This window comes from Thermothelomyces heterothallicus (genome assembly GCF_042370625.1).
Source record: "Thermothelomyces heterothallicus CBS 202.75 unplaced genomic scaffold P884_scaffold_22, whole genome shotgun sequence".
Taxonomy (NCBI): domain Eukaryota; kingdom Fungi; phylum Ascomycota; class Sordariomycetes; order Sordariales; family Chaetomiaceae; genus Thermothelomyces; species Thermothelomyces heterothallicus.
The window spans coordinates 260,080-284,345 of NW_027192583.1; the positions used below are offsets into that span (position 1 = coordinate 260,080).

At 54.2% G+C, this 24,266-nt stretch overlaps 7 protein-coding genes across 7 annotated transcripts; 2 read left to right on the plus strand and 5 right to left on the minus strand.

Moving 5' to 3' along the window:
• Positions 1-2,146: 2,146 nt before the first annotated feature.
• On the minus strand, positions 2,147-3,621 carry P884DRAFT_279557 (uncharacterized protein; the record flags this gene model as incomplete). The annotated part of the gene is made up of 5 exons (XM_069443321.1): positions 2,147-2,678; positions 2,801-2,970; positions 3,032-3,105; positions 3,181-3,411; positions 3,465-3,621. 5 exons carry the CDS (start codon positions 3,619-3,621, stop codon positions 2,147-2,149), a joined length of 1,164 nt encoding a protein of 387 aa, XP_069295353.1.
• A 2,027-nt stretch (positions 3,622-5,648) lies between these two features.
• Positions 5,649-6,051, minus strand: P884DRAFT_262735 (uncharacterized protein). The gene has a single exon (XM_069441689.1). It carries the CDS (start codon positions 5,909-5,911, stop codon positions 5,735-5,737), a length of 177 nt encoding a protein of 58 aa, XP_069295354.1. The 5' UTR covers positions 5,912-6,051; the 3' UTR covers positions 5,649-5,734.
• A 603-nt stretch (positions 6,052-6,654) lies between these two features.
• P884DRAFT_206842 (uncharacterized protein) lies at positions 6,655-9,037 on the plus strand (the record flags this gene model as incomplete). The annotated part of the gene is made up of 6 exons (XM_069438748.1): positions 6,655-7,452; positions 7,512-8,015; positions 8,068-8,170; positions 8,231-8,550; positions 8,605-8,818; positions 8,886-9,037. 6 exons carry the CDS (start codon positions 6,655-6,657, stop codon positions 9,035-9,037), a joined length of 2,091 nt encoding a protein of 696 aa, XP_069295355.1.
• Positions 9,038-9,472: 435 nt separating this feature from the next.
• Positions 9,473-10,604, plus strand: P884DRAFT_262737 (uncharacterized protein). The gene has a single exon (XM_069441690.1). The coding sequence runs from the start codon at positions 9,778-9,780 to the stop codon at positions 10,402-10,404; it is 627 nt and encodes a 208-aa protein (XP_069295356.1). The 5' UTR covers positions 9,473-9,777; the 3' UTR covers positions 10,405-10,604.
• A 277-nt stretch (positions 10,605-10,881) lies between these two features.
• P884DRAFT_60542 (uncharacterized protein) lies at positions 10,882-11,955 on the minus strand. Its single transcript, XM_069445984.1, has 3 exons — positions 11,820-11,955; positions 11,612-11,702; positions 10,882-11,455 (listed from the first exon to the last, which is right to left on the minus strand). The coding sequence occupies exons 2-3, from the start codon at positions 11,654-11,656 to the stop codon at positions 11,147-11,149; spliced, it is 354 nt and encodes a 117-aa protein (XP_069295357.1). The 5' UTR covers positions 11,657-11,702; positions 11,820-11,955; the 3' UTR covers positions 10,882-11,146.
• A 2,514-nt stretch (positions 11,956-14,469) lies between these two features.
• On the minus strand, positions 14,470-15,458 carry P884DRAFT_228764 (uncharacterized protein). Its single transcript, XM_069439731.1, has 2 exons — positions 15,011-15,458; positions 14,470-14,922 (listed from the first exon to the last, which is right to left on the minus strand). Exons 1-2 carry the CDS (start codon positions 15,354-15,356, stop codon positions 14,735-14,737), a joined length of 534 nt encoding a protein of 177 aa, XP_069295358.1. The 5' UTR covers positions 15,357-15,458; the 3' UTR covers positions 14,470-14,734.
• A 4,068-nt stretch (positions 15,459-19,526) lies between these two features.
• Positions 19,527-20,563, minus strand: P884DRAFT_207123 (uncharacterized protein; the record flags this gene model as incomplete). The annotated part of the gene is made up of 3 exons (XM_069438767.1): positions 19,527-19,926; positions 20,134-20,293; positions 20,533-20,563. 3 exons carry the CDS (start codon positions 20,561-20,563, stop codon positions 19,527-19,529), a joined length of 591 nt encoding a protein of 196 aa, XP_069295359.1.
• Positions 20,564-24,266: the final 3,703 nt, after the last annotated feature.

Sequence of the window (24,266 nt, forward strand, 5' to 3'; positions counted from 1 at the left end):
CTCGGGCCTCTCCTTTTCATAGAACGAGGGCCAAGAGCAGCTCTTCCCCGGGTTATGAGCATCACCATCATCATGCACGGAATGGGTCTCTAATACGGTGACTAGAGGCTGTCGTGAGAGGACAGTTATTTTTCTGGCCTGCCGAGGTTGGCGCCGGGATAAATGGACGAACGTATCACATACAATTCCCCCGGGAAGGGAGAGAGGGGGAGGGGGAGGGGCTTCATTCGCGATGCAGATAAAGGGGGATACGACCAAGCTTGGCTTGCCGAGGCGGCTGAAAGAGAGCGCCCTTATTCCCTCTTCCAGATCTGTCCTGCAAAGCTATGGTTGGTGGAAGCGAGGATTGAGAATCCCGCCGTGAGTCAGAATTCCAGGACTCTCTGTCTAGAGGTTGTGAGAGCATGCGGGCGGACTCAGAAGCCTCCATGCTGTCAGTCCTTCACACCACAATCCGCGTGGCCGAGGTTACCATCACACCACTCTGCGCTTAAGATTGGCTAGAAGTGCGGAAACCCTGCACGGTAGGACGGTGGGCCGGTCCTTTTTTCGGCTCGTAGGGGCCGGGCCGAATCATGTCAATTTTTTCTTTTTCTTTTTTTTTTTTTCGCGGGCCGTGACGTTATCTTACTTGGGAGCACTGACGGAGAGGTCTGTTATTAGCGTCTTTTGGTTCCGTATGTGATCAGTATTCACAAACTGAAGGGATGCGTTGGCTTATCGAAACTCGTCATAAATCGGGAAACAAATGCCTCCCCGTTCTTCCCCCCTGACCCCTCGTCTAGGTCCAGGAGAATAACGGAGTGGATATTAATGTTTACGTCGAAGGATAGGCATACCGGAGCACATGCTCCTCGGTTACTGCTTGCCTAATGATCATGCCAAATCCCGCCACCCTTGTGATCAAGGCAGGGAGGATCGGGGCAACGTCAACTGAATCCCGCGGAAGCGCAAAGACGATGCCGAGTGGGTTAAAATAATACCCCATAACCTGCCAATGAACGCGAGGTCGGTAGGGCGATCGCGGACTAGCACTGCCCACGGAAGAAACACAAAGCAGAGATTTAGAAAGAACGATCAAGAAGCCTGCGATTGATTCGACAGGGAGCACGTCGGTTAGCACCGCATTCGAACAGGGTGCCCGACCACGGAGCAAGGCTGCCCTCTTTTTTTTGAGGTTGACCACTAGATGCTTGAAGCAAGGTCGCACCCGGACGGACGCCTTCGGATTGAAGGGCGGCCCAACTTCACTCCTGTCCACTCGGACTGGCAGGATAGAGAGGACATGGGCCGCTCAGTTTCCTAGAATTGCATTCCGAAGAGAAAGGGAGCGCCAACCGCGGCAGCACTGGAAGGGGTCATGACCTTACTCCAATCATGCGTCATGTGCAGGTTGGTGATGTTTGAGTGCCAGCCTCCCTTTTGTCCGATGGCCACTAGACGGGACGGGCGAGAGTTCCATTCTTCAAGATCTTGCCGTGCTGCTGCTCTCGATTCGTGGGAAGTCGAAGAAGGGAAAGGTATCCGGAGTCCGAGCCGGGAGTCTGTGCCCAAAACTGGAGCCAAGAAATCTTAACCGACGACCCCATCAGACCCTGTGCCGTGTCGGCAAGAACGAGAGTGGTGGGAGCTCATGACAGTAATTAGGCTCGGAGCAAGCAAGCTGATGTACCGCGATACGAAGTATTGACATTTCGAAAGCCCTGGACTAATAAACCGTGAAGTCGCGATCAAAGAGCTTCTTTCAGACGCTGTCGGTGACAGCAGCCGCCTTTTGACTTGTTCCAGCTAAGAGAGTCGGTAGCACTCCCATAACTATCATATTGCTGCTGCCCTCGAAGTCGCGAGAGGGGTTCAATCGCCTGAGAGAGCACCACAGCTCTGATCGCATATTGGCATGTGGCAAACAAACCAACGAAGAACACCTCGGCGGAAAAAAAGAAAAAAAATAAAATGATAATAAAAAAAAGAAAAAAAAAGGAAAGCAAATTGAAGAGAGAAAACACTGGCGAGCAAATAGATGAGCATAAATCAACATGTCCATAAGGGCTTTCGCTTTCGGGCGTCGCATGGAATGGCCAAGGCTGTCGCTAGCACCAAAAGTCTAAGAGTGAAGCTCGTGTCCGTCGGTAAAGGGGGCGGGAAATCAAATATATCCTTCGGCGTTGACGTCTTCGCCGTCCTCAAGGACGAAAGCGGCCGAACCCGCCGTGTACTTGGGTGGCTTGTACACCAGGCTCGGTTCAACAGGATACCGCTTCTCGAGCCCTGGGAAGCCTTCGCCGTTAGGGCCGAATGCAGCTTCCCAGGGCGTACGCATCGCTTGTGGTATGGTCCAAGCCAGCTTCGGGTTCCGCAGCCACAGGCGGACGAGATGTCGGCCGGGGCCGTTCGCGGGGTCGATGTAGGGGTCACGAGCATGCAGGAGAGCGAGGTTGTTAATGAAGACAATGTCGCCCAACTTCAGGTCCAGGCAAAATCGGTGCTTGGTTGCCAGGGCGGAAAGAACTCCGAGAGCCTCGAGCTGCTGTTGGCTCAAGGCAGGGACAGGGGGCTCGGTTCCGATTTTGGCTGTTGCAGGATGAAGGCCTAGTCGTCCTGGGTCGACACTGATCAGAATCTTATCATCGGAAACATGCAGGAGCGGCGCGACAATGTATCGCGGCGGGTTCCCCAACCTAAGCAACGCCCAGCAGTTAGCGACGCTTTGAAATTGAGTCTGGGTTCTGACACAGGACGATTTCAATCAACGGAGTGCGTCCGGGGAGTAATTAGACTCGGCATCCGGCCAAGTACTTACACCTGGATCGGCCAGTTCGCGTCGCACAGTGCCTCAAGAACTGTCGGATACGACTCTGCCAGCTCCCTGTAGATGGTCCACGACGATGCCACAAAGGTGCTGCCACCGGATTTGGGAAGAGATCGCACATGCAATGCGAGAACATCGGCTCCCATGTCACAGTGCCAAGCCTGACAGCGTCTCGAGTCAGCAAGGAGAATCTCGGGGTCCCTCGGGAGAGCCGCGGCATACCAAACCGGTGGTCGTGTGTATACCATGACGCATTTCCGGTGGCGTGGTCCAGACCTTGGAATCCGTGACATGGGCTATTAATTATTGTTATCAACCGACGATTAATTAGCTGAGCTGGGAACGCTAGACATCTAGAGAGCCGTACTTACTCAGCATGGAACCCATCTTGTCCTGCACGCCCCTCTGTTCTCCAATGTAGTTGGATATGCCCAGAAATATTGTCAAGTTCTCTTCGGCTGTGTACCGTTGCGGGTCGAGACCCCTAACGATGGCAAAGCCCCGGCCTTCGTGGACGTCGAGCGAAGCACGAGCAAGTTGGGCTTGAACCGTCGGGAGAACGAAGGTCTCGCGTGTCACGCGTTCGGCGTCGAACGTACACTCTAGTTCTTTATCAGTGGAGAGCTCAGGTTCCGGCATCATGTGCTGCACTGACTCCTGAATGGTCCCAAGGCCGCGTCGACCTCGTCCGCGCCTTGCTTTCCGACTTGGTAGACGTGCCCTGGTGCGTCACTAGAACCCTCGACGGTGGCCAAGGCGTTAGACGTCCAGGACATCGGGTGACCTTCGGTGAATCGAGGTGCTTTATCCATCCTTCAAGGCTTTTGGGCCTGCACCGTGCGTCCGAGAATATATGCTGTATCGAACCGTACTGAAGTGATGTCCCGATAGCGTATGCGGAGCCCGTACGGCGAAAGAACCGCTCCCAAGACAGGATATAGTAGTAGCAGTGGCGGATCGACGAGTTTAAATACTGCGTGTTCCGTTGTCGTTGTGGGGTCTCCGCGGAGCGTTATTTAAACCATGGACATGCGGTTGGTCGGCCAGACGGGCCAGTGGGAGGGAAAGAACGCGCGCGGGGGGGAAGGGGCGAGGGATGGAGTACGGTGAATGTCCCGGCCGCGTCGGATTTTGCACTTTTGATCATACCGCCGCCTGTCGAAGGACAGATGGTACTGTTCCGAAGGTCGTATCTAGTGCGCGTGGGAGAGTCCGGTTCTGCCGTTGCCCCGCCTGTCTCCGTTATCTGGGCTCCGAGGTGACGGACGCAGAAAGGGTCTAATTAGTCATGGGATATGTGGACAGTTGGGATAGTGCTCAAGTAGGGTACTGCGGCGTGGCACTCAACGGGCTGACGAGTGGACGGCAGGCCGTTTCCAGAGTTACAGTCGGACTCGGCTTGCCGAGGAGGGTTTCCCGATAGTCTGAGTTGACCGGTGAAGATTAGGAATAGCTGGATGCGCCAATAAGTCGATGTCGATCGAATGGTAGAGAGCTGGGGCCGAGCAGCTCAGCTGATACGTACCACGACCCTGTGTTATCACTTGCTGAAGAGTCGGCAGTCCTCTCCGCAGGAGGAGAGGCTCCCCTCGCGCCTCGGCAGATGTACGGGGACTGATGCTCCAGCAGTCTGCTGGATAACGCCGCGAGACTGGTTTTCGGTTTTGTGTTCATTGGGGCTTCGCCCTCGGTGATAACAATGCAAAACCCGGAAACGCATATCCTCCGGTCCGTCTCTCAGCGCCGCTAGAAGGCTATCGGAGATTGCTAAATGCAGCGCATCCTGTTCCGAGTATGTTCTGCTGAACTATAATTACCGCTTGGGCCAGCTTGCGGTGAAGGTCCTTGGGGTTGGTTACCGGCCTCTAATTAGGGAGACCCTGCCGGATCGGAACGGACCGCTAACACCGCGCACGATTGAGCGGCGCTCTGAGATCTGCGGGAGCTATTTGACATGGAGGACCCTGTTTTTAATCTGCAGGACCGTTGCTCCCCTTGTTTTCCTTCCTGGCCAGTTTCTTTTTAATATGTGGATTGGCTTAGAAAAGACCGGCCGGAATCTGCCCACCCCGGAGCCATGTCTGCTTCGTATGCTCTGTGCGATCCTTTCTATTGTTATCGATTCACGGCCTCGACTTAACTTTCTTCTACTTGCTGTCCGAGAAGATGAGAATTGGGTATCCGAATGTTGACATGCCAGCCAGAGGTCCCGTTGCCCGTTGAACTATTCCCAGGGTAGGACGAGCACAGGAGCACGAAAAGACCAGCTCAAGAATTTATTCCCTTCGAAGGAAAAAAAAAAAAAACAAGAAGAGCGGATCATGCACCCCAGTTGGATCAGGCAGGCTAGGAGCAGCTGCCTGCATACTCATCGGTCGCCATTCAGACACCTGTTGTTATCAGTTTCTGAACAAAAGGAACCAGGGGCGCGCTTTTGGCGTTCAACTTTTAGCACTGCTCTACGAAGTAATTACTTAATTATTCCGTACTTGCAAATCTAGATTTCAGAGGCAATGCTTAATATATCCACATGAGGGCAGAATCCAGTGCTGGCTGGTTGCAAGAGCAGCGCCCAAAAGTGATTGGCTCCTGTCCGTCTTTACAGCAATTACGGATCAGATCTTTGATTTTGTTGTGTTCGCAGTGTTGTATGTTGGACGAACTTGACAAGGTGTCGGCTTGTCTAAGACCAGGGAGCAACTGACGCCACATTGTGTGCCGGCTGCTGACAAGGCTGATCTTTTAAAAGGGGCGTTGCAAGTTTCTTGCTTGGCACGCGATCTTCGTTGCCTGAGTCACGGCTTGTCTTTCCTTCCGACCCTCCATCCGCTCTCGTTGGGTACCGGCCTGGCGGGTGCGCCTGCTTTGGCCTGTCTCCTCCCAAAGCCCTGGTCTTGCTTCTCACATCCTGCGCCTGTAACTTCATCAGACAACCAAGAAGACCCGGCGCTTGTCCCCCTTGCGGTTGCGCCTGTGACACCTGTCCAAGAGACTGCTGGGTTGCCGTCTTTGCGGTTCGGCTCGCGCAGCCTTTCCGTATTGAGAAGAAACCCGTTGGCCAGTTCGGGACCTTTCGCCCCATTCGGATGTTGAATTCAACATCCTGTTGCGGCTGTACCACCCACACCGTCTGCGAAGGCAATCCAAGACGCGGCTCTCGCGACATCCAACAACGTGCTTCCTGTCTTTAGCCGCCAATTAGAAATTACCACCGACCATAACCAAAGCCGCGGCACCGGAACCGTCGCAATCTACGCTGCCTCGCCGGTGCTGCGCCCAAAGTCTCTGCGGGATTGGCAGCCAGGAGGGGCCGACTGTGACGCCTGATTGAGAGGCATTAGATGCACATCGTCAACGAAAATGAATGCCGCGAGTTTGTCTTCGCCTCTGCATGCAACCGTACATGATCACCACCTCCCGCTCTTAACTCCGCTTATTACTAAGGCAGTTTCGAACCGTGATTAACATCAGACTCGCAATCCTAGGGTGTCCCGAGCGCGCTACCGAGCAGCCCCGCGAATGCAACTACCCGACCGACAGAGATAGACTGTACAGGAGTCTCTCGAAAGCAGCAGGCCAACGTCGAGCAACCGCAGAGAGATGTCGATGCGCGGCATATAAGGCCTTCTCTTGGCTTGGAAACTCCAGGCGCTAGCCATGCACACGACATATCGGGGCTGGCGGCGGCGAGCCCAGTGCCGGACTTGCCCGGGAACTTGTATATACAGTACATGTCCAACCAGATTATGCCGGCAGAATCAGCGAGCCTTGACGAGGCCCCCCGTGTGTTTTTTGCGGCGGCAGCAGCAGGAGCAAAGGTGCCGATACCTGGAACACAACATTGGATGCCTGGGCCCTCTTATCCTGGAGAACCTGGGGCAGGGCCACAGTCATTGTGGGGTACAGCGGCCCCCGGTCAAGCGGTAGACCAGGCCACCGCTGGCATTTCACAAGTAGCACAGTATCACCGGCCCTTGCCTCCATCTGTAGTCGCACCGCCACTTGCCAACCAGGGAGCGATCGACCAGTCTCAGGCCAGCGCTGTGTGTTACCATTTCGCTTCACTTCCAACTCCGCCTCCGTACTCAGGGACAGAATTGCCTTCTTCTCCTGCACTTCCTGCCGGGAACTGGGATAGCGTGAACCCTTTCATCCTTGCCGGGCAACCGATTTACGGATCATCGGTGACAGGTCATCGAGGATCGTATCGGACCCTGACACAAGAGCCGGGAGTGGTGGCAACGGCTGGCGCTGTCACGAGGCCGATTGCTGGTTACGCTGCAGACAACGTTGCGCTTGATATCCACACGCCGCATCTCCCTCTTCATCCCACCCAGAACCATGATGCAGTTACTTCAACACGAGTCATTCAGGAACCGTATGGCCAGATCGACCAACAACTGGATCATGAAGCCTGGGCCACAGGAAAGCTTTCCACACTCGCTGATACGGGCGAGGGAAGATCGGCGCTCGCCCATGCGCCGGTGAACTCCCACTGCGCGGACGCGGCGGAGGATCATCTGGACAACGAAGGCCCGCCCGACCGAAAGAAGCGAGCTCGGTTCGAGGAAGAGCTGCGGAGGCAGACATCAAACACGCGGAGCATCGGTGCCTGTCTGCGGTGCCGTAACCAGCGGATTCGTGTAAGTGATGACCATTGGCATGTCTTTCAGGTAGCACCCCGAAACTGATTGTGTCGAAGTGCGTTCCGAACAAAAGCGAGAAGAGTAACCCACTCGCCCCTTGTGAGACGTGTCGCAGAGTCCGAAGAGACTCGAAGAAGACGATTCATTACATTCCTTGCGTCCGGTTCAAGTTGACTTCGATGACCATATACCGTGCTGGTGGCTTGGGCTACACCACTCGTTTCGACCACACCAAGCTCGTCAACATAGTTGACTATAATGACGAGCCCATAGAGATAAGAATGTCACAGGGACTCTGTCACCACCCGATGAGCCTCAAGGTTCGACGTTTCAAACCGAGGGAAACCGACAAGACGCATTGGTGCTATTTGGAGAATGGCGTTCCTGTGGCTCAGGATACTGGCGCGTTTTGTCTCGCCGATGTTGAGAAAACAGCCAAGGAGTTCAGCGCGTACGTCAAGCATTACGCCCTCGAAGGGCTGCGGACAGTCGGCGAAGAGTCGGACGATCTCGTGAAGCACGTGTTCCATACGATTGCGGCACATTGCGATCCCTCCTCAGTATGATTCAGTGCTGCGTGAGCTCCTCTGTTCATACTGACCTCCTCAATAGTCCTTCGCCCAATCCGGAGACGACAGCGGAACGGCAAACGCGAGGAAATATCCAGACCAGAAGGACTTCCTGCTAAAAATCGTCCGGCTTTGGTTTGCGATACGTAAGTGATACCTTCCCTTGAAGTCTACCGTACGATGTGGCACTCACCACATCTCCTCAGGACATGGAACGGGATCAGCTTGGCTCGACGGCGACGAGAATCTCGGCTTGCGCCCAGGCTTTGGCCCCAACAACCCGCATCGCGGCAAGATTCTGGTATCCCGAATGATCGTCGCCCAGTTTGACAGCATACGGCACGAGTGCATCTACAAGAAACTGGCCCCAGAAGTTCTCCGGACCTTCGATACTTTCCTTGCATCAAGCAACAAGGAGGCCTGGTTTACCGTCTTCTTGGCAACGTTTCTCCTGCTCCACCAGGTCGCTCGGACTTCTCAAGATCGGTATCGTCACGCCAAACAGTACTCTAGAGGCAACCAGCTTGTGAGGACTCCTTTGCTCGACTCTCCGATGTGACACTGGCTAATGGCTCAGTAGGACACCAGGTACGGGAACCTCGACAATCCGCTGACTGGCTTCGTCGAGAACGTGCACCACAGCGCCGCCATGCTCTTAGCCCGTTGGCAATACTTCAAGCGTTGCGACCTCATGAACTTCGACTGGGATGACATTGGACAGTCGACACTGATGTTTCTTGAGCCCGACCAAGTCGAGTGCCTCAAGGTTACCGTGAATCTATTGAAGGAAAAATGTGAGTGCCTTGCTGATGCTTTGTTTGGCTACTTGAGGATCGTGAGGGTTACTCATACTCAGCTTAGTGCCTTTGATTCCAACGACGCCTGATCAAGGCTGTTGGGAAAATGAGCTCTTTTGGATCTCTAAGATGTTCGTGACAGATCAATCGTCCGAGGGGTATTGGAAGCCACCAGAGATATTCAGCTGTGCGAGGCCGAGTGTTGGCAGGGAATGAACGTGGCGGCTTGAACTAGAATGAGGGTCATGTATCCTTTAACTGTACAGGGCGGCAAGTTGTGCGTTCCCGAAACTGCAGCTCTGAGTGCGTTATAGGCTTCTTCCGGCTTTTAACAAGTGGATGACCGGTGCATATGTTGAAATCTGGTGCCATTCTTGCACCTTCCACGTGCCCACCGGGAATGCTAATTCTCGTCCTTCACTCTTCTTCTTACTACAAGCCTCGGGCATTTCGCACTCCCGTCATTCCAGGTGCAGGGAATTGTTTACTGGAGCCAGGGGTAAAGTGGCAAAGTGTGTGTCCTGATGAGATGGCTTAGTCATCGGAATGTTGTTGCACAAGCCAGGACGATAAGATAAGAATCTGGGATATTGCCGGGAAGCCAGGGACTTGCGAATGTGGTATGCAGTGGTAGGCCAATTCACAGCTGTCCTTTTCTGGCAGTCTGCAGTCGACCTGACACCCAATATCCAACCCGCATGCAACGACAAACACGAAGAATCATACTCCATACCTTGATCCCGTACTCTCCCGGCGAATTTTTCGTTACCACTACGACCGAGAGCTGAAGTCACCCGGATAGTCGCTCAATTACGCCACCTTGGCAGCTCTTACCCCAAGTCTTCTCTTCTTTGGGAGAGAGACACGGCAGTTCAGATTTCTAGGATTCCCAAGCGCGCTCGCACACACACATCGCCTGCCTCACCCTCCTCCGCTGCAACGCGCCTTTCGCCATCATGTCGGACCTAGACACCTTTGACTTCATCCCGCTGCAGATCGACCCCAAGTCGAAAGCCATCAGCGCGGCACACACGCCGGCCTCGCGCGCCCTCGAGGCAGAGCTGGCCGCCCTCAACTCCCTCCACCGCTCCCTCCACGCCCTCGACGCGCCGCACACCGTGCCCCCGCCGCCCGTGCCCGTCAACCCGAAGCGCAGCGCCAACATCAACAAGCTGCGCGAGTCGGGCAACGCCGAGTACCGCAAGCAGCGGTACGCCGAGGCGATCAAGTACTACACTCTCGGGCTGCAGATGGCGCTGACGCGCCCGGCCTGGGAGCCGAGCCAGCTCGTGCGCGAGGAGGTGCACGCGCTGTACAGCAACCGCGCGCAGGCGCACATGCAGCTGGGCAACTGGCCCGAGGCGGCCGTCGACGCCGAGGCCAGCGTCGAGGCCAAGCGACAAGGCAACGCCAAAGCGTGGTTCAGGAGGGGGCGCTGCCTCGTCGAGATGGGCAGGTTGGCCGAGGCGAGGGAGTGGGTTGCGCGGGGGCTCGAGTTCGAAGGCGAGGAGAAGGAGCTCATTGAGTTGCTGAGAGAAGTGGATGCGAAACTGGAGGAGGAGAAGGCGAAGAGGGATGCCTGATGGGGCGTGCTGCTTCGGCGAGGGGAGGAGGATTGCGACGGGAGGAATGGCACCGACTCGCCCATGTCGGGAGGACGCGGGGATGGCCGCCCGGCTCGTCAAGAAGAGAGCTCGTTCATGTTTCCTTAGGTCACGATGGGTCGTTCAACGTTTCGGGATAGGCGTTAGGGAATCTCGTTATGCACGCAAGAATAGACGCGTACTGGACTTGAAGAAACGAGGAAAGGGAGCGTCTCCCGATGGTTTACTCTTAACCTGCCCTGAACCAGCTGCCCCCCCATCCTTTGGCGTAATGACCTCAGAATCTTGGCCAGGCAGCTGCTCCGATATTCCCAAGAATGCCGGTCTTACAGCTGTCATTCCGCATCCCATCTAGAACCACCTAAGACGCCCCAACTCTCGCGACCCAGATTGACCCATCATGTTCTCTCCCTTCTCCCCTAAGACGAGAAAAGTTCCCAACGCTGTGATTCCCAAAATCCAAACAAGCAAACGCAGAGACCCAAAACATGCAGCTGATCAACTAGCCCTCCCCTATAGATAGATTGGCGTCCCTAGTCCGTCGTATTCAATCTGGCGTCCCATGTCCTGTCTCATCAAGTTCCAAACAGAAACCGTCGCTACCCCGGGCGTGGGACGTTCTCGTATCGCGATCACGGCACCCCCACAGATCGATGCGGCCTGGCGCGTGGGGCGCTTTTCATCTCCTTGCTCACACGTCGTCCTCCCGAATCGAACGAATTCACATCTTCTCCTTCTCCGAAGTGACTTCGACCACCGAGGGCTTCCGCGGGCGCATGACGGCGTCTTGGCTCGTCATGCGGCGGCCGAGGGCGCGCTCGAGCTTGGCGCTCAGGGCCAGCTTGGCAAGGTTGGTCGTCTTCTCCTCGCTGAGGAGCACGCGCTGGTCGGCCAGGCGCGGGTTCTTGAGGCGCTCGAGCCCGTCGACGATGGGCCGGATCTCGGCCGTCACGCTGTCGGTGCTGAGGACGGTCGGGGTGATGGACGGCGCGTTCATGCTGTACGTGGAATAGCGGACCGACGTGCGGGTCTGTAGTATCGAGTAAAAAAAGAGTTAGAAATCTATCAGCGTCGCGGGAACGTTCGGATCTGCCGGTCTTTTTCCTCCTTGATCTCTGGAGTGGGCTCTTTCAAAAGGCGGAAGGGCGGGCGAAACTGTTTGGGTGCGGTGGGGGAAGACACGAACCGAAGGGGCCATAATCGGGCGCGAAGATTCCAGCGAGGTCGGCATTTTGGAGAGGCAGTACGGAGGAGTTCCGGGCTTGTGCTCGAAATTTCTTTGTTGATGATCGGAGCGTGGCAGATGACCCCGTCAAAACTTGAAACGCCGGGGGGCCCAAGGCAAGGGCTAGTTAGTCGAGAGCAACGTTGTCCGGGGTTGGAAATTGGCTGACTCCGCTTGCGCTCGCAGACACCCTTTCTTACAAGGTGCTTCTTACGTGGAGAAAAAGGAGCGTCGTTGTGCAGGCAATTGTGCCTGGGGAATATCGCCGATCAGGTCGGAACGAGGTGAGCGGGCAGAAGAAGCGTCGGCTGAAGATGAGATGGTCAAGAAGAGGGCCAAACGGGAGGAAGTGGCACCACCTCCACTACTAACGCGGCCGCCAGGCGGTGGAACGGCGGGGCGGGGGGGCACAGGACGCCCATGTGGGATGGCTGCAGGTGGTGCGACCAGCCCGTAAACAACGTCCAACGAGCCAGTGCCATGCAGCACCGAAAGTGGGTCTCAGGGGTTCTTTTTGGCCGATCTTTACCCTCCAGCGACGAGAATGAGGAGGGGGAAGATTCCGATATCTGACCTGAGAGACTACCTGGGACCTGATAGTACCATCACGATTGTTATACTCAGTATGTAGTACGGAGTATTGTCGATGCTGAGAACGAAGGTTGCGGATATTGAAACACGCACAGTACAGCCTACGGGGTACATTGTACTGTACATAACGGAGTGGAGGTTTCTGTTGCGCTTGTTCTACCGAAGTGGGTCAAGCAGTCCTTTGCCGGGCTATCTCCGCCAGGAACGGAGGCACCGAGATATGATACGGAATCCTCCGTAGAATTAAGCGCGGTCATTCCTGCTCTTCTTGTGGCAAAAACGCGCTAGCTGAGCAGTCCGAAGCGAGCATGTGGCTGGCAAATTTCACCCCATCCGCATTCATCATCGTTCGTTCTTAGACAAGTACCTTTGGACTTCAGCTTCCAGTCTTGTTAAGATCAGTTGTCACATCTACACCTCCTCCAGGATTCTGAATCGTTTTTGGCGCAGGACCCACGTACCACGCTAGGATTCAGAGTCCTGGAGGTGTAAGCCGGCCCGTACACGTACCCCCACTAACATGACAAACTCCCGCAGCAGGGCAAGATGAGGACAATTTTGACACCGTACGGAGTACGTGTATCTCAAAACAATACGGTGTAGCACGGTGTATGCGCGATGTTCTCCGGTGCGCGGAGAGTGATGCCCGGTTTTGGGCACATGGAAGTCTTAAAATGTTTCTCTGCCGTTTTGTTCTCGGTGGTTTCCTGCCAGAATCTACACATGAAACAACCAACCTAACATAGTAACAACTGCCTAAAGACAATGGTAAGGTAGTATATGTTGTCCCTTTGATGACACCCAGGCTGTCGCTTTTTGCCGATGCTCCAGTCAAGCGAAGACACGCACGTGGCATCCATGGGCTGCAGTGCCTTTCCTGGCTAAGGTACTACTCAGAGTAAGTATGGATCTGTATGTTAGGTACGGATTTACGAAGTACATCCGTACATAATCTCCAAGTTCCCTGCTAGAGGGGGTTGCGCACGGAAAATAACTACCCGGTTGTGCAATTTGTTGCTTATGCAGTTCGGACTCACAATTCCAAAGAACTCGCGTATGGAGAGCTGTGTATACGGGGACTCCATGTGTAGTGTACGCAGACATGGACGTCGAGCTCGGAACAACCTGTAAGCGCAGTCATTCCCGTGCCCACACGTCCTGCAAGTACGGACTACTCCGTACCCCGTAGTGTAATTACAGTACACATGGCTAGCAGTCCCCAGTAGGTTGTCACTCAGTTACCGATGCGAACGGATCGGTGCCGACGTTTGGACAAGATTACTGCCTGAATATGACAGGCTCAACCTTCGTAAAGGCCTTGCCTAATTCTCGGTTGGTTGAACTTTATTTGTTTAATTACCTATCTAGTGTCGGCCTAAAAAGGGAGGGATTCCAAAGAAGGGGAAAAAACCACTTCTGTTGCACAGTCATCCAGTGTTGTAATTACGGTTCAATCACATAATTACCGGCTAGATCTCACGACTAATTAGCTGTACTCGACAAAGTATATTTGAAGAGCGAGGGATGTAGAATGGCTCGATTTCATTCAGAAACGTAACAAACAGTACGTGGACACAGCTAGCAGGAATGGTTCCAAGATCCTTTCCGAAGAGTCAGCATGAGACACCCGATCATTGCAACTGGTTTGCATCTCGAGACATCCGTGACGAATGTTGGGACACAGATCGTAACTCGGAATCGTTCTGAAAAAGGTAGCACCCGGAATGTGCGAATCAACTTGCTCCATGCTCTCCGTCGAGGTTGGGGTTCTGCATAATAATTTAGACGTGGGAATCCACTGCAGTCGGAAACTCCGCGTAGCGGCATTCCTCGTGTTGTGACACCAGCAAATAACCGAGCTGAGATGGCCTAAGTGTTCTACAAAATCAAAACACAACTTGTTCCCCGTTTGCGTCTTTTCACCCTGGATCTGATTTAGGCAGTTGCTGGCGACCATTGTGGGCAATCCGACTTGAGCTTTCCTCCGCCCAGAGCTGCGCCCCGGCTTTCCCTCTCATTCTAGAGAAGGGAAGAGCCAAACCAAACAGACAAAGGAGACGCTTTCCGGTAAGAGTGTACCGTACACGCCTTTTTTTTTTTTCCTTCGGCTGCCAAGCTGCCATCGTTCTCTCATAACTTTGGGCACATCAACAATTAGACTGGAGCTCACATATCCATTCAGATGCACGATGTTACGATTAAATAATTATTCGACGAAAAACACAATAACCGCCCACAACGACAATGCCCAGACCAAAATCCACCACCGCAGCCGCTGACTCTTGCGAGCCCTTCTAGTCTTCGAGCGATGATTCGAGGGGGACAAAAACAGAAAACAGATAAGCCTCCCCGTTGGAACTCTCTCCCTGTTACCTCAAGGCTCGATGAATCTCCTTCTTTCCTCCATAACCATCCCGTTGCACACCAGGCTTGACCATTACGGCCTCCGTATCCTGCACACTTAACTCCATCTGCACTTGTGGCAAACACGGTTCACTTTCTCTGAGACGACGATTTCGTGTTCTTGTCGTGTCTCGAGGAACCTTTGCCCTCCTTCCCGCTATAATTCAGCTCGATGTTGTACACGTCGGACGAAGCGACCGAAGAATGTTGGCGGTGTTTCTGGGAGTCTTTCCCCTTTCCTCCGTCTTTCCCGCTAGAGTCACCTGAGCTAGTCTGAGCTTGAGAATATGTCAGGGCTGTACGGCTGCAAAAAGCGGACGGCAGGGAACAAGCCCCTTGGCCACAACGTTGGGCACTCGGACTTACGATCTTTGATACAGCTGCGACAACACCCGTGATCACACCTATCCAACCATTCCCACTCGTTTGTGACCGGGTTCATTTCCCATCTCGGCTCGGGTGACGCATTGACGCACCACCCGCTATCGTTACGCCCTCCACACTTGCAACATGTCCACCCGCCACTACCTGCGCTTCGAAAGTCGCAGTTTGCTAGTGGACAAGGCGATGCCGATGCTTGGGACGCGGCAAAGGTGGTGTTGTGGCATGGTGTTTCATAACCGGTCTCCAAGTCTATGAGCGCCGAGGGACAGTAGTGCCAGTTCACGGACTGGTGACCGCAAGTGTGGTGGTAGGGGTGCCCGTGGCACATGGCTGGGTTTGAGGTCGACAAAGGATAAGAGAGGAATTTGGATATTCAACAAGGGCTTGCTGGTCAATAGGTGGTCGGACTGCCAAGCAGACCTTCGAATTCCGCCCTTCGCTGACGGGAGTCTCGGATTACATTCTGGACGCCCAACATTCAAGAAGTAGACCACCTGGGCTTATTTATACGGCTGCGATCTGTCTCCCGAGCGGTTGGACCATTTCGGACCGTTCCCGTTCGCATCACTGAGCGAGGGCCGGGGTCGGTTGCTATTCAGCTGCCGCCCCGGGGCAGATGGCTAAGAGCAAGCCCAGAACGGGATGGGGGACTCGTTCTGAGGCCTTTCATCAAGGCGGTCGATCTGCACTTGGGGAGCCTCGCTTCTCTGGTGATGAGCGAGGCTAATATCCTTGATAGGTTGTTAGATCCCCGAGATTCCGCGGCGTAAGTTCCGGATGTTCACAATCACACCCTTAGCAGCATCGCAGTGCGGTATTTTGCGCTTAGCTTTTTCTTCTCCCACAACCATTTCACACTGTTAAGTCTGTCGTTGGGTATACGGTGCTCTGATGGCCGAATGATCGATCGACTGGCTGATCACACGGCGCATAGCGTCCCGGTGCTGTGCTGACGAATCAGATGCTTTCAAGGGCAACCCAAGACGGGTTTACCAGATCTGGACCCCGATCGCTCACCCGGCAGAGAGCGACGGGGTGTATGTGCGCATACTCCACTGCTCTATCTGTAGTGGAGTGTGCGTATGCACATGCGCACAATCCGCGAGAGTACACGCGACAGGGCGGATTGGCGTTCCCGCCTCCGGGCCGATCGACATTCCAACGAGGCCATTCTTGATCCACCATCTAAGCTATCTGGGCTATCGCCTCGCATCTCAGCTTTGCTGGTCCTAAAAAGCAACGAAACCTCGTGAGACTAACCGCGTACGATCTCAGGAAATGCTCTCAATGGGGTGGGGGATCGACGCCAGGATGGCAACTCTCGGGCTTGATCCCTGCGCACTCGCCCTTGTTCGTTCATCAGCCCTTCAAATAATGCCATTGTGTGATCAGTGACTGGACTGCAGCAGGATCTGCCTCGGGTATGCAACACAAGATCTGGCAAGCCCAAGCCACTCTGATCCCCCGGCACGTCTACCATGGAACTGGTAACAACAGCACAGGACTGCATATGCACGGCGTGGATGCGGGCTGCAGCGATCGGTGCCTACGCTGCCCGCGTTTGCGTTGGTGTAGAGCAGTGGAGATCTTAGTTTAGGTCCCGGCTCTGTGGCTCGTCGCTTTGCTTTTCTGCACTTCTTAGCAGAACCCGCCCCATCATTTATCAGGAAGGCTTTGGAGAAAATTTCCGGGTATCCAGCCGTCGGCCGGCCATTGTGCGATGTGCTTCAGGCCATTTGCAATAACCTCGATGCTCTCCTTATTGTTTCTTGGATCACTGACGCCGCGGGCGGCTGTTACCTTATTACTCCTAGTCCCAGATGGGAATCACACCCTCGCCGAAAAACTGGTGTCCCTCTGCCCCCCCATTCTCCCCCCTGCAATCGGGTTGGGACACAAGGCGTGATGCATTCGCTCACACCCCCTCCCCTGTTCATGAGGTATGCGTATGGGATGTGTTCATCACATACAAGCTTGAGTTGCTCACTGAAATATCATGGGGCTACAATGAGATGTGTGAGTTTTGTCATTCCTGTCGAGCATACGGTACCTATTCGTGGCATTTCTCAAAGATACGCCCGTTAGTTACCGAGGCAGCGGAATGCGTGACAACAGTGTAATAGACGATGGCACGATACCATCCTCAAGGCTGGTGAAGGGGATCCCCTTCAAGCCTCATATCTTGGATTCGGAGCCGAGGACAGGCAAATCAAGGCAGATTGCTGTGAACGCCATTCGCCTTAGACTATGGATAGGCCGACTGACACACGGTCAGCGCAACAAGGGACTGACTGTCTCACAGCGCTACCCGTCGCCGCCACGCATAATCAGGGCGAGATGCGGAAGGTGGTAATTAATTATGTGCGCCGGATCTCGCACCCGTCGACGACCTCGAGGCCTTGTGTCATCGGCATCTGAAAACTGCCCTCTGCCTGACTTCTGGCAACGCACTTAACGGGCCGGAGGGCTTACGTGCGCTACCCGTTTATATAGTAAGTAGCATACGACCTTCGCTAACTTCCCCTACTGCTATGACCAGCAAAGTCCGGCAAGCCGTCGGACGGGTTCCTGGAATCAGAAGCTACTAGTGTACCGGACGTTGGGTAGGTAAGCACCTATGTAGCCTTGCGGGCGGTTGCAGGACAAAAACATGGGCTGCCAGGGCATCCCATCGCCTCGGTTCCCAGCATCACTTGGCTACTATGGCACAAAATAAATATGATATCGTTCCATTCATCCATGGTAATTTCCACACTTTGTGCCCGCAATCAAGAAGCTAGCATCGGCGTATCAACACCCCTTGAATGTAGAGCCGGTCTCGTCTGGGAAGTGCCTATTTTTGGGCCGTAGGATCCCATGTGCGTACCAGGTACTCTGTACACTACTGGGTAGCACGACACACTAGCTCAGAACGGGTGCAGATCAGTCAGCGGCAGTGACCACCCGCCGGCCTGCTGTTCCGCCCTCCCGAGAGAGCTGTTTGAAGCGATTTGTCGAACTGTGCAATTAATTGTATGTATGTAAATACGGATGACATATAGAGTATTCCGCACGGTGCAGGGACATATTCACTACCTAACTACACAATCACACAACCCGCCACACACACACATATATATACACCATCAAGGAGCAAAACGCTCAACTAGCCATTGAAGGAAACGGCCCAAAACTAAACGGCCCAAAACTTGCACTTCACTGACCTGTGGACAGGGGGTGGAAAGCCCAGCACAGGTGGTTCATTGGTCGCGTGGTTAATGAGTGTTCGGATGTTCAGGATCAATAAGCACAAGGCGACCATTCTACCGAAATGGTTGGGTGGTGGGTTGGTTAGAGTTTCTTGCGTGTTCAGACCTTACCAAGATGCAGTTCACCGAAGCCCGTGATAGGCAAGTAATTGGACTTTGACCCCCCTAAATAATTACTCGGAAGGGCGGCGAGTGAGTAATATGATTAGAGGACCATCGAAAGTGACTGGTTGAGGCGTCACGTATGCCATCGCCGAGATTAACCGGAGCGTTACTTGGTTTCGACCGCTTGCCAGGTCCCGATCGTGCGAGAGGGCCCTTCTATCTTCACCGAGATTCATTTATTCGCTTGCTTGCAATTCAGCACAAGCCATCGACCTACGCACATGTAGGGAGTACACACGTGCGTTGGACTGGCCACGGGCGGCGGAGGCAGCCGAGGCTTACAGTAGAGAACACTATACCTCCATACTTTGTAGATGATCTTCAAGCAGTCTGAGACAGACGGGCCAAAGTCTGGAGGTCCGGAAACGGGGAAGTGGCACCAGACTTGCCGCTCGGGCCGGTCTCGAACATCGGGCTTGGCGCGCGGAAAACCAATCCCCTCTCCTTGTAGTAATCTAGTGTAGGGTTGCTGTGTAAATAGAGAGATGGAAAGCAAAAAAAAAAAAAAAAGTCAGATTGTAAACTCCGTAGAGGAGGCAAGAAGAGAGACAACTAAAAGAAAGGCAGGGTCGATCTCGACCCGAGGCCCTTGGAGCAAGCAACCCGAAAGCCGTGGCCGCCTTAACGACCTGACAAATGGTATGTTACATGAGTGTGCCCTGATCCTCTAGTCCCCCCGTGAACATGAATGCCCCTTAGCGTTCCCTTGTTGGGTGATGAGCGCTCTTTCCGTTCTTTTTTTCCTGGCCCCCGCCCAAAAATGGTAGTTTGTCGCTTTGTCCGAATAATAATGCAAAGAAGGAACGACCCTGTCTTTTCTCCCATTTCCTCCCTCGTGAACGTGCGCGCATACACCCCCTTCCCCCCCCCCCCCCCCCCAAAAAAAAACCATCACATGAAATATTTTTGGTTCGAAATCACTCGTTACTCAAAGGGTCACCACATGGAGAAAAAGACTGTAGCAAGCCACCGCAGTAAAACGAAAGAAGAAGGATGAGAGAAGAAGAAGAAGAGGGAAAATAAGAAGAAAAGAACGAAGAAAGAAGATGTTGGCAGGGAAATAGCGAACGCCACCAAAGCGTCAGTCACCTGCGCTTCGGTTTTTTAGAAGATGCTGAAGACGAAGAAGAAGAGGAAGAGAATCCAGGAGAGAATAAGCCGGCGGCGGCGGCGTAGGCGGTAGTGGTTATGGCAGTCGTCGTCGTCGTCGTCGTCGTAGGAGGAGGAGGAGGGGGAGGAGGAGAGCGGAGGCCGAGGGTGGTAGTGGGGTCAGAGTCATGGTCGGAGCCCCTGGGGTCGGGGCGGCAGGCGTCGCAGCAGACGTGGTAGCAGAAGGTGTCCGGGCTGGCGCGCAGGCGGTGCTGGCACCAGCGGTACTCGTTGCCGCGGCCGCCGCACCGGCAGCAGGCCCAGCGGCCGCCGAGCTGGGCCAGCCGGCAGTCGCCGGACTCGCAGGCGGGCGAGATGAGGCAACCTCCTGTCGCGCTAGGTCGATGTTAGTGGGTGAGTTTTCCACTTTTCCATTTTATTCTTTTCATTGATCTTTTATCCTTTTTGTTCCCTCGCTCTTTCCTTCTGTTTCTTTTTCCGGTTTTTTATTTCCTAAATTTTTGCTTCCCTAGTTTTGGACGGTGGCTGAGGAGCACAAGATTGGGAAGAGAAAAAAACATCTCGAAGAGCAACGCTACGCACCATGGGTCATCATAGTCCACCTGATTGATCATGGCCGCGTCGTCACCAAAGTAGGTGTACTTGCACGGCATAACCTCGCCCGTGACCGGGTCGACGACTGCATCCTGGCAGTAGTTGTAGTTGACCACCATCTCGATCGGCTGGGTGCAGGGAGGAAGGTCTGCTCGAAGTCCGAGAATGTCAGCATCAGTGGCATAGAGCGCGGAGCTCTAGCTAGCCCTCCTCGTCATCGATCTCGCGGTCCAGACTGGGCGGGCGGGCGGAAAGACATTCCGGTGGAAGAGACACAGCCATTTCTGAGTCTCTCCGAGCCTGCCCCAAACCAATGACCGATAGTACCCCGGAGGAAGGGGTGGAGGAAAAAGGGAGGGTTAGGCGGAAGGGGTGGAGACGACGTACGGTGGTGGTGGGAGTAGCTCCAGTGACACATTCTACAGTGCTGTTTCCCTTCCCTTTTTTTTCCTCGGTTTGTTTCCTTTGCTTTTTTTTTCTTGTCCCCTTCTCCTCCCTAGGAGCGCTCTTCCTCTTCTGTTCCTTCCTTTCTCCGGCCGCTCGTCCCCTTTTGATCCCTCCGAGCAGAGTCCGAGTCCAAGCGGTGAGTAGATGATGCCTCTCAGATGGATGTCGTCGATGTTGACGGCCTCGGATATCTCGTTTGCTCTCCTCTCAGCCGAGAAATAATTGCCGCACACTCGTTACTCTTTCCGCGTATAAACAAGGCAATTGCTGATAGTACGCTCCCGGATAGGACCAGGTGATGCGGCAGGATTTGCCTCCAGGAGAGTTTTCCTAATATGGTAGGGATCGGTCGACTCCGATGAAGCACACCCCAGGCGATGAGAACAAGAATAAGGTTAAATATCGTTAATAGCGACCACCTTGATTGACGCTCGTGCTTGCTGGCACACAAGGGGAGCAGTTGATGGCTGACAGATCCTCAGATAAGACTGTGGTCTTGGGAGGTGCTCAAGGGCGCCGCCGAGGTGGTCGAGTGGTTGTCGAGGAAGTACAACCTGAAATCAGGCAGGTGAAGATCAATATGATGTCGTGCTGCGGGAAGTGACTCGTTTTTGAGCAGCGCGAGGATGACGGCGAGAGGGCTAACGGATGCTCAGGTTGACTGGGTATCGGCGGCAACACGCGCGGCAATGTAAAGCACAACCGGACGTCGTTGGCGACTCTTCCACGCACACCTATCAAATCTGGATGTTGATAGTGCGGTCCAGTTCCTTTATATATGATCGAGAACCAAGCAGGCCGCCCAGGACACGCGAATGAGCTGCTGACATTGTTGTCGGGAATATGGACCGTCAGCCGCGGCGAGGCAGTCAACCAGATCAATCGAGACGTTGTCACCGTGTGTGACGCCCTCGTCAGCAGCACACCGGTCTCCGCCAACTCTCCCCACCCCTCCCCCCCCCCCCCCCCCCCGTTCCCGCTTCCCCTCTTCCTCTCTTTCTGGTTCTGGGGGACAGGCCTCGACATCCTTGCCATGGGTGGATGCCATGGGTGGATGATGAGGGTCCCCTGAGGTGGCTCAGTAAACTCTCAGACCGAAACCCTCGGTAGTTTTCGTTTTAGAGCCCTGATCCCAGAGTAACAAGGGAGGGAGAAGAAGGGGGGCGAGGGGGGAGGAAGGAAAGCAGTCGTCATCCAGGGGATATCTGGGGGTAATCCCCAGGCGCTCGGGAATCCCGACCCTGTGTCTCTGGTTACCGTGCTGGCAACCCGTGTCGACAACGCTCCCCCGTCCAACGCGGGCCCATCGCGGAGGCTGAGAGGGGGAAACCGGCACGTGGCAGTCGGACCTAACCGTGCGAGCGCGGGTGCGTTGCCGCCGGGGGCGCGGTAGAAGCGTGGGCCAGCGCGGGTGCGGGCTCGAAACAGCAGTGACACGAAGCTGAGACATGGGTCTTCGCTCACACCCCTCTCTTCTTCCCGCCCGCCCTCCCCCAACAATGGTATGGCGGCGCCGATGGAGCACCCAATTAACGTCATTGGCACATTGGCTTTGCCTAAAGAGGTCGATAAGGCTGACCACAGGTGCCGGCTAGGGTTTCTATGACAGGGCTGTGCTTGCCATTAATTATCGCCTTGTCTTTCCCTTTTGTTTACTTCCTATTTATTTATAATCTACCCCTGGCGCTACTTGCCCCGGTACATACACCCAGCCTCGCCTTCGGTACCGAGGGCTCGAGTCCTCGCCAGAAGAGCCCGGGAGACGCCGGGAACATTTCCTGATTGAAGCTTCTATAAATATTCTCGAGGCTGATTCTCGTCACAGCTGAAGCAGCCCAGGGCCGTGAATTCCGCTCACTGTCCCCGTACACTAGTTCCTGCCCGCCTTGACCCGACCTATCCCGTTGAATCCCGGTGGTCGCCTCGTTCAGCCCTCGCTCCTCTCACTGAAACACGCAGAGAGACAGGCGAGGGATCGGCACAGTCTTTTATTTCCATCTCACGGAATTCATGACAGCAGTCAATAAGGAAGCAGAAAAAGTAATTAGAGAATAGAGGCATATTGATAGGACGTTGGTCATGGTGGGTGCCGATTGAACAGGCGAACGCTCACACACCGCTGAGGCTGCGCACCCTCAACGTTTCGTGTCATATCTGGTGGGGCTCCACAGAATACTACTATGTACGGATTAGTAGCAAATACTCCGTACGAAGTAGAAAAAGGTAATGAGAAGGAGAATGGCAGGGGGTGGGGATGATAGTCTCTGCACTATACCTACCCAAAACAACCATCTCAATTTTTTTTCTTTTCATTTTTTCCCCCGATATTTACTTCATCATTTACGATCTCGTTCAGGTGTTGCGGCTCTTGGGGTACCGCACAGCCACACCCCTTGACGGGTACTTGATGCATCCCAGTTCCCGTCGATCTGCGCTTGCCGGCGATCTATTCCGAACCTTGACCCATATCGACTACGCATGGATCGTGATGCATACTACCTAGGGGTACACTAAGGCGAGGAATTATTAATTAATTAATACTAATACTTGTAGTAATTAATTGTCACCGTACCCACAGTGGGCATCACCGGCCGGCACGTCGCTGTCGTCGATCACGGAGAACAACACAAAACGCAAGCGTTCTATAATTAAAAAGCAGCGCATGGGCCTGAGAGCTAATTAGAGAAAGCAACCCCTGTGACCGTTGCCAAGCCAAGAGTGTTCCCCTACGCAGTAGGTGAGACGCACGCGGGGTCTCCTACCACGACTCCATCCATCCCGCTCTCACAAGACTCCATCGTGCTGACGTACTTCTCAGACTCGAGGCGGCGACGAATGTCTGAGCTCCAACTCTGATCCATCTAGTTACATCTGACTTGCTTAACTACGTTGCCCTCAAAGGGAAATCTAGAAGGGGGAAGACGACTGAAACCCACCAGCGGGCGACGCCATGATGCATCACCATCACCACCGATGCTACGTGCGCTACGCCATTGAACCCTCGCGGCCTCCGCTCTCCCAGGATTCCCCTGGGACTTCTCCAGGGGCTCACGCATGGGCTGTCTTGTCGTTCGAGACCGAGGTATTAGCAAACAGTTGAGGTTAAGCAGTTTGATTTTCGTACTCGAGAGCGAATCCCGTTGCCGCCAGCTCAAGATCTTGAACCTTTCTCGAAGATCGATCGCATCCCAGGTACATTTTCGACTTGCTTGTTGTGTCCAAGCACTGAAACAGCTTGCGGTTTCAAAACTAAACACCCTTTCCTTAAGCCGCTAATTACCAGACACTTGTCGGCGTCTTGGCAGTTCAAGGGAAGTTCTTGCTAAGCAAAAAGGCAAAGAGGGAAAAGGAAATACGGAATAAAAAATATATTTCAAAACCAAAAAATAAGACCAAGGAGAAAAAGAGCAAAGGAAGGGGAAAGAAAATCAAATCGTACACCTTTCACGACCTCCTCACCGATCTGATCTCGTACGCCGATTCTACGTTTTGTTCAGTTTTCACTGACAAATCTGGTCTCACCTTTGCATGGACTTGCTTGGCACGCAACCTTCCTGCCTAGGTAGGTAGGTACCCAAACTCCACCCAATTCACAAGGTTTCCTACCTATTACGGAGTAGGTAGGTAGGTAGCCAAGCTGAAACAGCGAGATCGATTCAGCACCAGAACACCCC

Excerpts from the sequence above, each read along its gene's own strand:
- P884DRAFT_228764 (XM_069439731.1), bottom strand. The coding sequence starts at position 15,356 with ATGTGCCACGGGCACCCCTACCACCACACTTGCGGTCACCAGTCCGTG. Across the intron at positions 14,923-15,010 it reads TCGCAGCTGTATCAAAGATC|CTCAGACTAGCTCAGGTGAC; the intron begins GTAAGTCCGAGT and ends CATATTCTCAAG.
- P884DRAFT_262735 (XM_069441689.1), bottom strand. The coding sequence starts at position 5,911 with ATGTTGAATTCAACATCCGAATGGGGCGAAAGGTCCCGAACTGGCCAA.
- P884DRAFT_60542 (XM_069445984.1), bottom strand. The coding sequence starts at position 11,656 with ATGCCGACCTCGCTGGAATCTTCGCGCCCGATTATGGCCCCTTCG. Across the intron at positions 11,456-11,611 it reads GCCCGATTATGGCCCCTTCG|ACCCGCACGTCGGTCCGCTA; the intron begins GTTCGTGTCTTC and ends TCGATACTACAG.
- P884DRAFT_262737 (XM_069441690.1), top strand. The coding sequence starts at position 9,778 with ATGTCGGACCTAGACACCTTTGACTTCATCCCGCTGCAGATCGACCCC.